The sequence below is a fragment of the Somniosus microcephalus genome, unplaced genomic scaffold (assembly GCF_052327205.1).
Source record: "Somniosus microcephalus isolate GS21.2 unplaced genomic scaffold, FLI_Smic_1.0 unresolved_chr9, whole genome shotgun sequence".
NCBI lineage: Eukaryota > Metazoa > Chordata > Chondrichthyes > Squaliformes > Somniosidae > Somniosus > Somniosus microcephalus.
This window is the reverse complement of record NW_028225187.1, coordinates 30,260,809-30,279,773: the sequence shown is the minus strand read 5'-3', so window position 1 is coordinate 30,279,773 and position 18,965 is coordinate 30,260,809. Positions and strand designations below refer to the sequence as shown.

General features: G+C 43.4%; 1 protein-coding gene across 1 annotated transcript in view; it reads right to left on the bottom strand.

The window, feature by feature from the left end:
• LOC147084990 (Fc receptor-like protein 5) overlaps window positions 1–9,231 on the bottom strand; it is a 29,868-nt gene extending 20,637 nt beyond the window's left edge. Inside the window, exons 1-3 of the mRNA XM_085979397.1 lie at window positions 9,210–9,231; window positions 7,370–7,642; window positions 1,095–1,386 (exon numbers count right to left, since the gene is read on the bottom strand). Of these exons, the coding sequence (XP_085835523.1) occupies window positions 1,095–1,386; window positions 7,370–7,642; window positions 9,210–9,231 (587 nt within the window). The remainder of the gene's footprint in view (window positions 1–1,094; window positions 1,387–7,369; window positions 7,643–9,209) is intronic.
• Between the last annotated feature and the right edge of the window lie 9,734 nt (window positions 9,232–18,965).

Here is an 18,965-nt window from a genome sequence, read left to right as displayed (position 1 = left end):
AGACCTGGGGGTGCTTGTGCAGAAATCTTTGAATGTGGCAGGGCAGGTTAGCAAAGCACTTAATGCGCATATGGGATCCTGGGCTTTATAAATAGAGATATGAGGTACAAAAGCCAGGAATTTATGCTAAACCTATACAAAACACTAGTTCGGCCTCAGCCTGAGGACTGTGTCCAATACGATGCACCACATTTTAGGAAGGAGCTGAAGGCTTTGGAGAGGGTACAGAACAGATTTACTAGAATTGTTACAGGGATGAGGAATTACAGTTTCATGGGTGGACTGGAGAAGCAGGGTTTGTTCTCCTTGAAGCAGCGCAGGCGAAACTGCAGCATTATTCAAATGTCAATGAGGTGGAAATTCGTCTCGGGCGGTGACAGAACACGAGTGGAATTGATTCGGCCGCTCGTTATACGCTGAGCCTGATAATCAGTTCCATTGCAGTCGATGGAATTGAATACCAGACGGCGACCTATAATGAGTGTTATTTCGTCCCCAAGGTTTCTCGCAGGCTACATTGCTGATCTGAAATGCCTGGTCCTACCATTTCATTAATGGAGGCAAATATTGTCCAGCAGCTGTTGAGGATCGGTCGTTATAGGAATCACCTGATCTTCATTTCGATCGATTTTAATGGAAGTGCTAAGTAGACGGTTTCTAGAACGGGCATCTGAACCGAATCTCCAGCTTTATTCCCGTTTTCACAATTTGAAAATCTACCCTCAGCTATCAAGAAATAAATTCATAACGAGGCAATGACGTTGGACATATAATCCTTCCCAAAGAGGACAATTGGGTAATTTCCTTAGTATTTCTCTTGATCAGCCAATGTAAAATAATTATGGATTAATAAATGAAGCAAATATCCCAGCAAACTGCTTGGTAAAGACTATGGGGTGTAGTTTCATCAAAGCGGGTAGCACGAACACCATCCTCTTTTGCAATTCCCCGATTTTCTTTTCTAATGACTTCAATGGAAAGTAAAATTCAGCTGAGTGTAAAACCAGCTTCAGTTTTGAACTTCCGCCCAAGACGAATTTCAGACCCAATGAGTGAGGAAGTGACCTGTGCTTGTTCATAATGTATAGTAACACTGACCTCGAATGCGCACAGTCTGGTACCCGGACGAGTATGCAGGTCCATTGGGAAATCGAACAAAGTGCACTTGGCACCGATACCGTCCATCATGCTCCAAAGTAACATGCTCCACTTCAAATGAGACACTTTTATTGGAGGAGCGAATCTCAGTTAATGCAGAACCTTCTCGGTAAAATGTGTAACTTAAATTGTTTTTTAAAAGGTAGTTGAATTCGCACCTCAACACCAGGCATTGGTCCACCCACAGGTTTTCCGACTGAACCTCAATCGTCATGAACGGATTGGGATCTGACAAAACGAAATTATATAATAAGAAACTTGGCAGCCAATCGTTATTTAAAGATCAATAACACAAGTGCTTTGTAATATTAACCAGTTGGCTTAGAGGACGGTGGTGGAGAGTTCAGCACTTCTGAACGAAATTAACCCTAATTAGAAAGGTTAATGGAACGCTGGGCTCTATCCAAAAGCGGCTGGATTAAAAAGGGGTGGTAGTTATGCTACAGATTTATAAAGCTATGGTTAGACTGCATCTGGAGCACTGCGTTCAGTTCTGCACACCACACCTCGGAGTGGTTGAAGCACAGATTCACCAGAATGATACTAGTGCTAAAAGGATTAAATAATGGGGAAAGTTTGTATAGAACAACCTAGTATTTTCATGAGCACAGAAGATGAAGGGGTGATCAAATTGATTTTGTTTCAGATAATTTAAAAGAAATGATAGTGTAAACAGCAGCAACATATTTCTTCTGGTGAGAGAGTTCATAACCAAGGGCATAACATTAAAATTAGTGCTAGGCCGTTCAGTGGTGATGTCAGGGACCACTTCTTCTCACAAAGGGCAGTGGCAATCTGGAGTACTCTTCCAGGAAAAAGCTGTTGAGGCTGGGGGTCAGTTGACAATTTCAAAACAGAGATTGAGAGATTTTTGATAGGCGGGGCATTAAGTGTTATGGAAGCAATGCTGGTAGATGGAGTTATGATACAGATCGGCCGTGCTCTGATTGAATGGTGGAGCATGCTGGATCGGCTGAAAGCTTATTCCTGTTCCTATGATCCACTGTTCACTGCTGGTAAACACAGGGAACATCTCAGCCGCCTGGTACAGCTACAGATCCCATCTGAGGGATCTATCTCTGGGCAACGTATCTGCTTCACATGGGAGGCCCATTTGTCATACGCAAATTTTTATTTGATTTCCCTTGAGAGAAAGTAACAAAGACAATGTTGCATTTTTTTAGCGTTGTTCATGACTTCGGGATGTGCAAAGCGCTTTACAGCCAATGAAGTACTTCTTGAAGACTAGTCACTGTAGTAATGTAGGGAAATGTGGCCAATTTGCGCACGGCAAAGTGCTAATGGCCAGATCATTTGTATTAGTGATATTTCTGATGAAAAAATGTAAGCCGAGGAAACCGGAGAGAACACACATCAGCATCCAATAGTGTCATGTGATGTTTTACATCCACCTGAGTGTCAGACGGGTCAGTTTAATGTCTCATTCTGAAAGATGACCCCCTCCGAGAGTGCAGCACTCCCACAGTACTGGTATCGAGTGTCAACCAGGATTATGGGCTCCATTTACCGAGGGGAAGTGTTACCCAATGAACCTGTCAGGGTTACTGTCGCGGGGCCGTGTAGACACGGGGCCGTGCTGCCAGTGCGGGGCTGGTTCTGGACCCAAGTGCAGACAGACGAGGCAAGAAGCAGGTATGCAGTCTTAAATAACAATACTTTACTAGAATCAAACAGGTAAACAATTGCAAAACATAGGAGCTCAAGACAAGCTACCACTTAGGCAAACGGCTAGTTAAGATAGGAAGTCAAGACAAGCTACCATGAGTCGACCGGCTTGTCAAGACTGAGCTCAAGACAAGCTACCACAGGGCAACCGGCTTGTCAAGATAGGAACGCAAGACAAGCTACCATGAGGCAACCGGCTTGTCAAGACTGAGCTCAAGACAAGCTACCACAGGGCAACCAGCTTGTCCAAACTGAGCACCTTGTCAAGGCTGAGCAACTTGTCAGCACCTTGTCAAGACCGAGAACAAAGCAAAGAACCACAGAACTTAAATACAAGCAAAAACATAACACAGATAAACAGTTATAGACTTAGGAGCTCAAGACAAGCAACCATTAAGGCAAACAGATTGTCAAGACTTAGCCCAAGACAAGCTACCGCTAATAACAACAGAAAATGCTGGAAAAAGTCAGCAGGTCAGGCAACATCCATGGATAGAAATTTGAGTTGACATTTCGGGTCGAACCCTTGATCAAAACTGGAAAGAAAAGAAACTAGATCGAAGGCAGGGCTGCGATCGGACAAAAGAATAAAAGAAACAAAAGAAGTAAAAGAGGCAATAAAAGGTATTAGAAGCAAGACAAGATGGTAATGGGCTGAGATTAGGTGTAAAGTGTACTGGCAGGGCAAGAGATAGCTGCCAGGTGTGAGAGAGAAACAAAAGGAAAGGGGGGGGGACAGAAGTGGAAAAATACAAGAAAAAATTAAAATGACAGGTGACCGGAAGCTCGGGGTCAACCTTACACGGGAAGGTGCCAGGCGAAGGGGATGGGCTGTTTGTGGTGATAGAGGAGTGGACTAGGGTGTCTCGTGGGAGCAGCCCCAAACTGCCCTTCCCCTTCGCCTGGCACCTTCCCGTGCAAGCTGAGGAGATGTAAAACCTGCCCCATACCTCTCCCCTTCCCACTGTCCAGGGCCCCAAACATCCCTTCCAGGTAAAACAGCGATTTACTTGTACTTCTCGCAATCTAGTATACTGCATTCGCTGCTCACGATGCGGTCTCCTCTACATTAGGGAGACCAAACGCAGATTGGGTGACCGCTTTGCAGAACACCTCCATTCAGTCCGTAAGGGTGACCCCGAGCTTCCGGGCGCCTGTCATATTAATTCACCGCTCCATTCCCACTCGGACCTCACCGTCCTTGGGCTCTTGTATTGTTCCACGGAAGCTCAACGTAAACTCGAGGAACAGCACCTCATCTTCCGATTAGGCACTCTGCAGCCTTCCAGGCTCAATATCGAGTTCAACAATTTCAGATAATAACCTCGGCCCCTATTTCATTTTTTCTTGTATTTTTCCACTCCTTTTCCCCCCGCCCTTTCCTTTTGTTTCTCTCTCACACCTGGCAGCTATTTCTTACCCTGCCAGTACACTTTACACCTAATCTCAGCCCATTACCATCTCGTCTAGCTTCTAATACCTTTTATTGTCTCTTTTACTTCTTCTGTTTCTTTTATTCTTTTGTCCAATCGCAGCCCTGCCTTCGATCTAGTTTCTATTCTTTCCAGTTTTGAAGAAGGGTTCGACCCGAAACGTCAACTCAAATTTCCATCCATGGATCTTGCCTGACCTGCTGAGGTTTTCCAGCATTTTCTGTTGTTGTTTTGGATTTCCAACATCTGCAGTATTTTGCTATCAAGCTACCCCTAGGCAACCGGCTTGTCAAGGCAAGCTACCACAGGGCAACCGGCTTGTCAAGACTGAGCTCAAGACAAGCTACCACTGGCAACAGGCTTGTCAAAACTGAACACTTAGTCAAGACAGAGCACCTTGTCAAGACTGACTCCCTTGTCAGGACTGAGCCCAGAGGGAAGAAACCACAGAACTTAAATACAAGCAAAAACAGGTGAAACCAATAAACCAGATGAAAGGCAGTTAAGTAATAAACAGGAGAAACAAGTAACAATTAACAAAGGACAACAAATAAGTGAAGGTGCCATCTAGGATTTACTGAAGGAACTGACCGGCACCCTCACAGAACCATGGCAGTCAATGGCACAGCTCCGCCGAGTTTGACCAGGCTATATAAAAGAGGGCCGAAATGTTATGTTATGATACACTGCCTGACCGAGTGATTATTTCCAGCATTTTCAGTTTTTATTGCAGATTTCCAGCACTGCAGTATTTTGCTTTAGCATGGTGTTGTGGGTAAGATATTAGCATGGATAAAGTATTGGTTAACAGACAGAAATCAGAGAATCGGCATAAACGGGTCATTTTCCACTTGTCAGGCTGTAACTAGTGCAATGCCACAAGGATCATTGTTGGGGCCTCAGCTATTTGCAATCTATATTAATGACCAAGATGAAGAGACCGAGTGCAATGTATCCACATTTGCTGACGATACGAAGCCAGCTGGAAAAAATAGGATGAGAGGAGGACGCTTTGGGTACTTTAAGTGACTGGGCAATAAGGTGGTAGATGGAGTATAATGTGAAGAAATGTGAGGTTATTTACTTTGGCAGGAAGAATGGAAAAACAAAATAGTTTTCATATGGTTAGAAACTATTAAATATTGCTGTGCAGAGAGATTTGGGTGGCCCAGTACAAGAGACACAGAGAGTTAGCATGCAGGTACAGCAACCAACGAGGAAGGTAAATGGCATGTTGGGCTTTATTGCTAGAGGGTTGGAGTGCAAGAGTAAGGAAGTCTTGCTGCAATTCTTCAGGTCTCCGTTGAGAACGCACCTGAAGTACTGTGCACAGTTTTGGTCCCCATATTTAGGGAAGGATATACTTGCCTTAGAGGCGGTGCAACAAGTGTTCACTAACTTGATCCCTGGGATGAGAGGGTTGTCCTATGAGGAGAGATTCAATAGGTTGGGCCTATAATCTCGGGAGTTTAGAGGAATGAAAAGTGATCTCATTGAAACATGGACGGTTCTGTGAGGTATTGAAAGGGTAGATGATAAGAGGTTCCTTCCCCTGGCTGGAGAGTCAAGAACTAGGAGGCATAGTCTCCGGATAAGGGGTAGACCATTTAAGACCGTGATGCGGAGGAATTTCTTCCCTCAGAGGGTTGTGAATCTACAGAATTCTCTACCACAAAGAGTTGTGAATGCTCAGCCGTTGAGGCAGAACTAGACAGAATTTTGGACACATGGGAACACAAGGGATATCTGGAAAGGATAGGAAAGTGGTGTTGTGGTCGTAGATCAGGCATGAATTTATTGAATGGCGGAGCAGGCTCGAGGGGACGAGTGGGCTGCTCCTAATTCATATGCTCTTATATGAACATAGGTAAGAATTAGGAGCAGGAGTAGGCCACTCATCCCCTTAAGCCTGCTCTGACATTCAGTAAGATCATGGCCGATCTGATTACTCTACATTCCCTCCGACCCCCGATAACTTTTCACCCCTTGTTTACTAAATATCTATCTACCTCTGCCTTAAAGATATTCAAAGACTCTGCTTCCACCGCCCTCTGAGGAAGAGAGTTCCAAAGACTCACGACCCCTGTGAGAAATAATTTCTCCTCATCTCTGTCTTAAATGGGCAACCACTTATTTTTCAACCATGACTCCTAGTTCTAGATTCTCCCACAAGAGGAAACATCCTCTCCACCTCCACTCTATCAACACCCCTCCGGATCTTATATGTTTCAATCAAGTCACCTCTTACTCTTCTGAACTCCAGTGGATACAAGCCTAGCCTGTCCAACCATTCCTCATAAGACAACCTGCCCATTCCAGGTATTACTCTAGTAAACTTTCTGTGTACTGCTTCCAACGCATTTACATCCTTCCACGAATAAGAAGACTTCTAAAAATGTCTCCTCCATAATATTCCGCTCGCACTCATCAAAGCATCAAAATTGGATGGTAGAAATTTGATTTGAGTGGCAGTACCACATCGGCCGCTTGTTGAATGCCCAGCCCAATATTCGGTTCCATTGAAGTCAAACAACTGAATAATACGGCGCAAAACGGGCGGCGATGCAATACTGCATGTTTTGCGCTACCCTTTGAAGTTGCGACATCAATATTTCTTAAGATGCAATGGAACCCACAATGGTGATTCGACAAGCATTATTTTTAGAATAAACAGCTGTGACACTTGCACATTATGGCGTGGCAGATTGATACAGCCAAGACGAAGGTTAATATTAAAACATCTAAATTAATTATAAATCTATTACTGTATATCTACCCCATTCTAACATGTGTTACTTTAGCAAAGTTCCCCCAATCTAATAAAAGGAAGAAAAGAAAGACATGCATTTAAATATCTAATTTCACGAACTCAGGACGTCCGAGCACGCTTTACAGCCAATGCAGTACTTTTTGCAGTGTTGGCACTGTTGTAATGTAGCTCCCACCAACAGCAATGTGATAGTAACCAGATAATCTGTATTTAGCAATGTTGGCCGTGGGATAAATATTGGCCCGGACACCGGGGATAAATCCTCTGTTTTAATTAGCAAATGTTAACATGTTGACGAAGTTCCTAGCCCAGATTTACTTACCAGTGATGTTCACGACAATGGTGTTACTATAAGAAACATCCTGTGTTGGTGCCGATGAAATGGCTTTACATTTGTAACCTCCGCTATCGTTCTCTGTAGCTGTGCCAATGATATAAGTGCTGTCGCCGGGGCTGTCACCGTGACCATTTATATTCCACACATATTTTGTGGAGCGAATCTGTCTTCCGACGTTGCAGTGGAGAGTGATCCGGTCTCCAGTCAGGAATGTCACCCAGGGAGGGTCCATTGTCAGTAACGGTGCCGCAGTCCCCGCTGTGAAATGCAATACAAAACAAGATAGGAATGGAAATTATTTTATTTGGGAAAGGTGTTTGGTTTATCGTTCATATAAGTACAACTTATGTACTTCAATGGCTATGGGTGTTAGATTCAGACAGACAACGAACAGTCATGTAAGGACACCATCATCAAAGGGGCGGTATTTCATTGATCATTGTTACACGTGCCAAACAATATTCAGTTCCTTTCAAGTCCAGTGTGATATAGCCTGTTTTGCAATACCGCCGCAGATGAATTTCTACACCAGCAAGTCAAGCAAGATATTTTCTTAAACAATTTGACCTCAAATAGGTAACCAACGCCACGTAACACAGATAATCCAAGCCACATATGGCTGGTTTAGTAGCACCACCAAAAACAGAATGTCACCTGAATCGGGTAACTAATAACCACTGATAATCTAATTGAAACATTCTAAGTGAGTGGTCAACATGTGATGATCCCCAAATCAATGTCTCATGGAGCATTTGAAATTGGTGCTGTGTGGTACCCTAAACAGGCGACAGAGAACAGACAGCCCATTTTATATCCGGGGCGATTTTCTTTTCTAACTTACTTCTCATGGCTAGTCAATTTTCCCATGGCACTGTGAGTTTGCCCATTCCTAATTTAGCATCCCCAACTACATCATACAGATGATTAGCTGCGCTGCGCACGCAGCAAGCGACTATAAATCGTCAGAGGTTTCTTGCACTGCTAATAGCGAAATCATTCTCCAGGGGGTGTGAATGCCCATTTCTAATCCTCTGCCTCACACCAATGAGGAGACAGCTTCTTATATTACGTGTGCCAGAAATCTTTTATTTTCCATCCTAGTGTGGAGTGATTCCAACACTTCATCAAATCTAGCGGGGGCAACTTGATCCTAAGCCGGCTGACGAGAATGGGCAAGTTAGTGTTGGAGGCCCGCTTTCCATTCTGTTCACTTTTACCCTCAGTTGACTTTCAAATTCCGCCCTCACTCAATCGGCATAGCAATAGTGGACATAAAGTAAAACCTGCATTAAAAAAAATTGTTTGCGGATGGTTTTCACCTAACCTGTCCTGCAGGTTTGTTACGACTCCCCTTTTACACTCCGCATGACTGTTGAAATTACCCCTGTTGGAATATGGCCTGTTGTGTTAAGGTATGGCAGGCAGGCATCGCCAGCATAATTAAGTTTGAACCTGAGCATGTCTGCGTCAAAAGCTGTCATTCAATGCTGGCAAAATCTTAAGAAATAAGAGCAGGAGTAGACCTCATCTGAGCCATAAATGGCCAATTAATTATCCTGAGACTATGCCCCCTAGATCCAGACTCTCCAGCCATGGGAAACAGCCACCCAGCATCTACCCATTAAAGCTCGCTAAGACTTTCATATGTTTCCATAGATCACCTCTCATCCTTCTAAACTCCAGAGAATATAGGCCCATTCTATTCACTCAATCATCATAGGACAATCCTAGAAACATAGAAGATAGGAGCAGAAGTAGGCCATTCAGCCCCTTGAGTCTGCTCCGCCATTCAATGTGATCCTGGCTGATCATCAAAATTCAGTACCCTGTCGCTGCTTTCTCGCCATATCCGTTGATCCTCTTAGCATTAAGAAATATATCAAACTCATTCTTCAATATACGTAATGAATTGGCCTCAACTGTCTTCTGTGGTAGAGAATTCCACAGGTTCGCCACTCTCTGGGTGAAGAAATTCCTCCTCATCTCAGTTCTAAATGGCTTACCCATTAACCTTAGTCTGTGACCCCTGGTTCTGGACTCCCCGACCATCGGGAACAGCCTTCCTGCATTTAGTCTGTCTAGTGCTGTTAGAATTTTATAAGTTTCAATGAGATCCCCTCTCATTTTTCTAAACTCTAGCAAATATAAGCCTAATCGACCTTCATACCTAATTCCTGCCATCTCAGGTATCAGTCTGGTGAATCTTCGTTGCACTCCCTCCATGAAAAGGACATCCTTTCTCAGATAAGGTGACCAAAACTGCACACAATACTCAAGGTGTGGTCTCACCAAGGCCCTGTACAACTGCAGCAAGACATCCTTGTTCTTGTACTCAAATCCTCTCTCTAGGAAGGCCAGCATAACATTTGGTTCCTTAACCGCCTGCTGCACCTTCATGTTTACCTTCAGTGACTGGTGCAAATGGATACTCAGGTCTGGTTCCACTTCCCCTTTTTCCTAATCTATTGCTGTACAGATATTAATCTGCCTTCTTGTTTTTGCCACCAAAGTGGGTAAACTCGCATTTATCCACATTATACTGCATTTGCCATGCATCTGCCCAATCTGCCCAAATCGTACTGGAGTTTATCTGCATCCTCCTCACAGCACGCACACCCACCCAGCTTTGTGTCATCTGCAAACTTGGAGATGTTACATCTAGTTCCCTCGTCTAGATCATTAATATATATTGTGAATAACTGGGGTCCTCACACCAATCCCTGCGGTACCCCACCAATCACTGCCTGCCACTCCGAAAAATACCCGTTTATTCCATCTCTTTGCTTCCTGTGGGCCAAACAGTTTTCTATCGAAGTCCTCGCATCCCAGGCATCAATCTAGTGTATCCTCTTGTCAGTTCCTTCACATTCTCGGGAGAAGGGTCTCCGCGGGCAGAGAGTTGCGCTATTGGTACAACTTCCGCCCGCTGAAAGCCTGTGAAATACTTACATCTGGTATAACCAGGCATAAGGCCTGCTTTTACCAGCATTAGAGTTTTGAAAAATAGAATGCAGGGGTTGCAAAATTGCCCCTATTTTTCCTGAAGATTTGAAAATATTGGTCCACATCGTGGACGAACAATTGGGTGATGGGACTTGTCTACAATGTTTTAAAAATGTGCCAGAACTGTAAAAGACTGTTCGGAGATGGAAAGAAAATGGACAACACGGGAGTCGTGGAGCTCTGTGGAAAATATTCACACATCCGAAGACAGTACTTTATTAATAATATCCTTCCCTGGAGTTTGGGCAATCACAAAAGGTTTTAAAATGGCCACAGAAAGCATTGGCCAAGAAAAGTGGGGTTTGGAAAGCCTGTACAGCTTGTAATGTTGTCTGTGTGAAAAAGTGGGCGGATACAGGGGCTGTGAGTCAGACCTGCCAATCAAAGGGAGGTTTCCTTCAGAAGCACTTGAAGTTGTTTGTTTACATAAGAGATTAGCCCACTTGAGAATTGACCGCAAGACAATCGATTTGAAACTGCTATGTTGACACAGCCGTTCAGAACTACTCAGACACACAATGAGAGACTAAAGCCCTCGAATGGACTTTTGAACGGCAACAGTTTAAGCAATGAATGGGTTTTTAAATCACCCAGCTTTGGACTATAGGGCTGTTGCATTTCTCTTTTGTTTTAGCCCAGGTGTACTCCGGAAGTGGGCGGGAACATTTTAGCCCCACAGTGCAAACTCTAACCCAGTCCAACCACTTTCAGTTAGCCAATCACAGCTTTTCCCTTGTGAATTGGACCTTTTTGGGTGCGAATATCCCAGACAGGCAAGCAGCAGAGGGGGAGGGAGCTCACAAGGTATATATGATAGGTCCGGAGAAGCTATCGCTCTCTTTACTTCCTGGGATCACAGGTGAGCCTCTCTCTCTCTCACTTCGCTGGACCACAGAAATCACAGAAACCCCACAGTGCAGATAGAGGCCATTTCGGCCCATCGAGCCTGCACCAATATATATTCCACCCGATCCCCGTAACCCCTACACCAACACATATCCCACCCTATCCCCGTAACCCCACGTATTCAATCCCCCTAACACTAAGGGTCAATTTATCATAGCCAATCAACCTAACCCGCACATCTTTGGACTGTGGGAGGAAACCGGAGCACCCGGAGGAAACCCACGCAAACACGGGGAGAATGTGCAAACTCCACACAGACAGTCGCCCGAGGCCGGATTCGAACCCGGGTCCCTGGCGCTGTGAGGCAACAGTGCTAACCACTATGCCACCGTGAGCAGAGTTTCTGACTCCTCAGCAAAGCAACCTAGTAAGGAGTTAAGGGATGGTAATTAAGGGGATATTGCTAAGATTGTTTAATGAACATTGTAGCTACTTACCCCTCGTTTTTGGCATCTGTTTTCCCCCATTTATGCAATTTTACTGTAATTACTGTGCTCATGTGGTATGGTTCAAAATTTGATTATAGTTTCATTACTTTAATAAAAGTTTGACTTTCTCACATCAAAACCACTTGTTCGTTTTAATATATCATTAATTATAAGTCCTCTTGTCAGAACTGGAAGGTGGGGTAGCGATTCGAAACAGCTGTTTGAAAATTGGTTTATTGGAAATTGGTCAGAGTTAAGGCAAAGCTGCCTGGCCAGGTAAATTACCTTAAATAAGTTAAAAGGTGCCCCCCTTACAGAATAAGATACTCTTATCACTAATCTATACTTTAAAAACACTGTCCAAAATGTTAAGATTAATTTTAACCCCGTTGAAACAAATATATTTTGTTTAAAATATTTAATTAAATGCCATTTTAATTAATGTTAAATATGTAATTTTAAAACAATCATGCATTCGAGTATTTTTTAAGTGATCCGCATTCATACTTTTGGGAGTTCTGTACTTACAAAACTCCCATAAGTTTGATGGGCATCCCTTTCTTTTATTGGTTCGGCAGGCCCACTTCATCCCAGGAATGCTAGTGAATGGCCTGCACCCCTGCGATATTTGCCTACCAAGAGAGACCCAGGATCGGAACGCTCCATACCTCCCAGGCCACCAGGTAAATGCTTAGAATTTTTACAGGTTGGAGGCATGCGCTTGCGATTATTCTCCAATTGCAAATTTTGGGCCATTCACATTCACTTTTGTACTATTGAGGGCTATCTATAGTCTCACATTGTTCCCCCTACTGTACACCAGTCGCCCTCTAATCCACAGGTGGAGCATTTTTGGATCTGTTGGTCAGCAGGCCAATTCTTTCTGGCACTGCAGGAGTTTGGCATGATTTCTCTGCGGCCCCATTGCAAAGGATCTCCATTCATTCCCTGCCGTTTGTCTTTCTCCTGTCCCTCTCTTCCCGAGGAGCTTTGCTGCTGGGCTGCTAAGATTTGTCCTGGCTCGCCCTTTTGGACTGGGCTGTACAGGACACCTTTGTCCATGTGATTTGTGCTGTAATGGCCGTTTTATACGCAATAGTTTATATTGGCTTATATACTTAGAAGATTACATTTTGGGGCGGGGGGAATGCGAGCATTCAGCTAAAAGTTCACGTTATTTTAACAGGAAGCTTATTACAGAAGCTGGTAGATTATTCATCTTTTAAAACAAGGGAAAAAATTGGAGGAGCAGTAAGAACTTTTTTTACGGTGTCAAGGTAGATCTATTTTTTCAAAATAGATAACAAGTGGTCACAGAATTAAGGTAACTGGCAAAAGAACCAGAAAAAGAACTCTTTTACACAAGGAGTGGTTAGGATATTGCATACAGTTCTTGATAGGGTGGAGGATACAGATTCAAAAGTAGCTGTCATAGGGAAATTGGATAAATATCTGAAGGAGAAAAAATTGCAGGGACATGGGGAAAGAGCATGGTAGTGGGACTAACTGGGTCACTCTTCAAAAGAGCAGGCACTGACTTGATGGGCCGAATGGCCTTCTTCTGTGCTGTACTGTTCTATGATTCTACACTGTATTCGGTTGTGTATATTATTCCTGCAATTGAATTAAATAAGTCGATGGCAACACTGTACATACTCCTTTTCCTTATCAGGAATGCACTGGATTGAATTGAAAATAATGCAAATGAGAATAAATCATTGATGAGGTCAGGTCTACAATACAGCATAGAGTTAACATCAATATGGGGCTGAAATCGCACTTCTGTGCTGTGTGGGTTCGGACATATAATGAACAGAGAGGGAGCGGAAAGGAGGATGAGAACAAATGCAGCTAGAATGCACTTGCTCTGGATTGTCCAACGGGCATGAACACAAAGTACAGGAGGATTGATTAATATGTGTCGCTATCAGTTCATTTATTTGGGGTGGATCTTTGCTGCGGAGGAAATTGGGATGGGTTTCCCTCTATGTTACTGATCCAAAGCTTAGCCCTTGAAAGGGTTCTCGCAAACCACATTCCTGCAGGCCCCTAGAAACCCGAGATACTTCTAAAATGTGTGAACGAATGATACTAATCGTGATTTTATTTTAGGTAGTGAACTATTTCCCGTTTCTGTGTTTACTTGTTCCTTTTTCTGTGGATTCACTTTGACTTTTGGACTGCGCTGCTCAAAGATTTCTAGCTGACACAGGCCTCGTGATTTATCTCAGAGTTAAATATATCAGCAACAGTTCAGCCTCAACTGGTTTCTGCTGTTGAGGAAATGTGCACCATCACATAACTTGGACGGCCCAGGGGCACTCTTGATCTGATCAAACAAAGCTTGACAACTAGGCACAGAAAAAGATATTAGTGCCGGTGACTAGACACTTGGTAAATGAGATAGATTATGCTCTATGCTTACAGAGTTGTAAGTTCAACTCGAAAGCTGCATGAGAGCTATTCCAGTGAAGAGTGAATGGCTGAATTGCAGATGGTCCAATATCTGCCGATCCCGAAGCGAGAGAGCTTTTAAAATATTTATAGCATTGCTGTTTATCCTTGGATGGTAGGAAAATGAATTTGCAGGTTAACTTGTTAGGGTAAAAGATATCAATGAGCGGGTAGAGGACACTCTGTGAGGGGAAGGGGAACAGCCAGATGTCGTGGCCAGTGTTGAGCCAATGACATATGTAGGGAAAGGGCTTAGGTCCTACAGTTACAGTGTAAGATAATGCAGGTGAATGAGTACCTGGCGAGGTGGAGCAGGAGGGAGAGGTTCAGGTTGCTGGGGCATTGGGAACATATCTGGGGCAGGAAGGACATGGACAAGCTGGACGGATTGCACCTGAACAGGGCTGGGACAAATGCCCTGATGGGGAGGTTAACTAATGCTGTGAGGGAGCATTTAACCTAATTTGGCAGAGGGAGGGGCACCTGGATGCGACAGCAAAGAGGAGAGACAAGGTGAATGGAAAAGCACGAGGGACAAACAGAAACAGGACAAATAAAAACGTAGAAAGAGCACGAAATAGTTGAGGGGTGGAGAGCAAAGCAGACCAGCATTATTTTGGAACACATGTGTGTTAATGCAGGGAGCTTTACAGATAAGGGTGAGGAGCTACAGTCACAAGTTGTCACGTGGGGTTATAATATTGTGGCTTTAACAGAGAACTATTTTAAATATGGGCTTGAATCCGAACTACACATTCCCAGGCTACAAATTATTCACGAGGGATAGCAGGGAGAAAAGAATGAGGGGTGGCAGTCTTGATCAAGGATAATATTGGTTTTCTAGAGAGGCACGATTTACTTAAGGCTCGAAACCAGAATCTGTTTGTAGAATGAGATAAAGGACATATATATTATAATAGAAAAAGCTGACACAGAAGTTTTACATATCTATGAAACCAGGATATAAGATTTGTAGACAGACCGTGTACACTGATTAAGGTTTTTTGTACACTACATGCAGATTTATATTCTACCATGCTTTCCATGTATTGCATCTGTAAGAATCCCCTTGCCCCATAAATGTTAATACTAAAGGAACATAAGAAATAGGAGAAGGAATTTGGCAAAAGAACCAGAGAAACATCTCTTTTACACAAGGAGTGTTTGGGATATTGAATGAACGTCCTGATAGGGTGGTGGATAAAGATTCAATAGTAGCTTTTAAAGGGAAATTATATAAATACTTGAAGGAGGAAAAATTGCAGGGACATGGGGAAAGAGCGGGGAATGAGATTATCTGGGTCGCTCTTCAAAAGAGAGGGCACTGACACGATGGGTCGAATGGGCACCTCCTGTGCAATACTGTTCTTTGCTTCTAATTTGTACTTGGTTGCGTACATTGGCCCAGATATTCCGATCCCTACGGGTGTGTACGCGCTGTGTACCCGTAGGGACATCAGAAATGCTGGTTTCAGGCATGTACAGTGCATGCGCTGAAAAACGGCATTTTCCGAACTGTCAAGAATGGTCTTGACAGATCCTCTTGCTGCCCTGGAGAAGGGCCTCTGCGGGCGGATTGTTCCACTTTTTGGAGACCCTCCACCCGCAGAAAACCGTTACAATTCTTAGGCCTGTTAGAAGCAGGCGTAAGACATGCTTTTCCAGGAAAGGAGTTGAAAAAAGAAAAAAACAAATGTTTCACTGATTTATCATTAAAAATAAATTTGGAAAAGGTAAGTTTATTTTTTGCCCCGTAAAAAACTTCAATTATATTTTTCCAAAAATTAAATTTTTGTTTAAAATACTTAATTTATTGTAATTTCAAGTCATTTAAAAAATGTGGTGTTTTTTAAATTTATTTAAAGTTTTACTATTTTTTTGGCGTGACCTCCATTCAGGTCTTCCTGTCAAATGTATGAAGGGAGATTCCATTCAGTGATTGGCTGCCTATGGCCCACTTAATCTCAGGGACGCTGCGAACTGCATGCGCCTCTGGGATACCTGGGCCCTGCACACTTCAAGTTTGGCGAGGCCCAGGAGCGGAAGCGTATGGGTCCCGGGAGCCGTCAGGTAAGGGCGTAGGTTTCTCCAGATCACAGGCATCTGCCTGTGGGAGGCCTGCATTCAGAAAATACAGGCCAAGCAATTGAAAGAAACAATTAATTAAATGGCAACAGTAACGTACACCCTTTGCTTAACAGGAATGCACTGGATTGAAGTGAAAATAATTGAAATGAAGATAAATCATTCATGAAATGACATTTACAATATCGGTTGCAGTTATAGTCAATGGGCCGGATATTCCGATCATTACGGGTCTGTACGCACTGTGTACTCACCCATAGGGACAATGAAAATGCCCTGTTCAGGCATGCACTGTGCATGCGCTGGAAGCCATCATTTCCGATCTGTCAAGAAAGCTCTGATGGGTTTCGCTCTATGGTACTGATCCAAAGCTTAGCCCCTATAAAGTTTGTAGCAAAGCACACTCCTGTAGGCCCCCATAAACCCGAGCTTCTTCTAAATTGTGTGAATTGATATTTGAATGACACTACTCTCTGGATTGCTACCAGTACCCCGTGCTAGTCAGAGTAGAAATAGCAGGATATTGCAGATGAATACGTGGCTAGAGGAATGGTGCAAGGGGGAGTGATTCAAATTCCTGGGACTTTGGAACCGGGTCTGGGGGAGGTGGGACCAGTACAAACTGGATGGATTGCACCTGGGCAGGACCGGGACTGATCTCCTCGGGGGAGTGTTTGCTAGTGCTGTTGAGGAGGGTTTAAACTAAAATGGCAGGGGGTTTTGAAACTGTGCAGGGAGACAGAGGAAAGGGAAGCAAAGTTAGAAGCAAAAGACAGGAAAGAGAAAAGCAAAAGTGTCAGTCAGAGAAATCATGCGTTTAGATCAAACATGGCCACAGTAAATGCTAATTCTAAAAGGACTAAGAGTGTTAACAAAAGCCTGAATGCTTTGTGTCTTAATGCGAGGAGCATTCGTAATAAGGTGGATGAATTAGCTGCGCAAATAGATGTAAACAGATATGATATAATTGGGATTACTGAGACATGGCTCCTGGGTGACCAAGGCTGGGAACTCAAAATCCAGGGGTATTCAATATTCAGGAAAGAAAGGCAAAAAGGAAAAGGAGGTGGGGTAGCATTGCTGGTTAAAGAGGAGATTAACACAATATTAAGGAAGGATATTAGCTCTGATGATGTGGAATCTGTATGGGTAGAGCTGAGAAAACCAAGGGGCAGAAAACGTTAGTGGGAATGTATACAGACCGCCAAACAGCAAAGCTGACGTTGGGGATGGCATTAAACGGGAAATTAGAGATGTGTGCAATAAGGGCACAGCAGTCCTCATGGGTGACTTTAATCTATATAAAGATTGGGCTAAGCAAATTAGTAACAATACTGTGGCGGAGGAACTCCTGGAGTGTATACAGGATGTTCTCTTGGACCAATATGTTGAGGAACCACCCAGAGATCAGGCCATCTTAGACTGGGTATTATTAATGAGAAAGGATTAATTAGCAATCTTGTTGTGCAAGGCCCCTTGTGGTGGAGCGATCATAATATGATAGAATTGTTTATTAAGATGGAGAGTGATGTATTTGACTCAACGACTATGGTCCTGAATTTAAATAAAAGAAACTACAATGGTATGGGGTGTGCGTTGGCTAGGATGGATTAAGGAACGTTACTTAAAGGGTAGATGGAGGAGAGGCAATGGCAAACATTTAAAGAATGCATGGATGAACTACAGAATTGTTCATCCCTGTCTGGCATAAAAATGAACAAAAAAGTTGACTCAACCGTGGCTAACAAGGGATATTGCGGATAGCATAAGATCCAAGGTGAGGACATATAAATTGGCCAGAAAAAGCAGCAAACCTGAGGATTGAGAGAAGTTTAGGATTCAACAAAGGAGGATAAAGGGATTAACAAAGAGGTGGAAAATAGAATATGAGAGTAAGCTAATATGGATCATAAAAACTGACTGTAAAAGTTTCTATAGATATGTGAAGAGAAAAAGATTGGTAAAGTCAAGCGTAGGTTGCTTGCAGTCAGAATCAGGGGTATTTATAAAGTGGTAGAAAGAAATGGCAGATCAATTAAATACATACGTTGGTTCTGTCTTCACAAAGGAGGAAAGATACAACCTCCCAGAGATGTCGGGGATCATAGGGTCTAATGAGAGGGAGGACCTGGATGAAATCAGTATTTGTAGGGAAATCGTGTTAGATTAATTGACGGGATTGAAGGCCGATAATTCCCCAGGACCTGATAATCTACATCCTAGGGTACTTAAGGAAGAGGCCCTAGAAATATTGATGCATTGCTGGTCATCTTCCAAAATTCTATAGATTCTGTAATAATGGATTGGATGGTAGCTAATGTAACCCCACTATTCAAAAAAGGTGGTAGAGAGAAAACGGGGAATTATAGACCGGTAAGCCTGACATCAGTAGTGGGGCAAATGAGAGAGTCCATTATAAAAGATGTATAGAAATATAGAAGATAGGAGCAGGAGAAGGCCATTCGGCTCCACGAGCCATTTAATGAGATCATGGCTGATCATCCAAATTCAGCAACCTGTCCCTGCTTTCTCCACATATCCCTTGATCCCTTTAGCCTCAAGAAATATATCCAACTCCTTCTTGAATATATTAAATGATTTGGCCCCAACTGCCATGTGTGGCAGAGAATTCCACCGGTTCACCACTCTCTGGGTGAAGAAATACCTCCTCATCTCAGTCCTAAATGGCTTTCCCCTTATCTTTA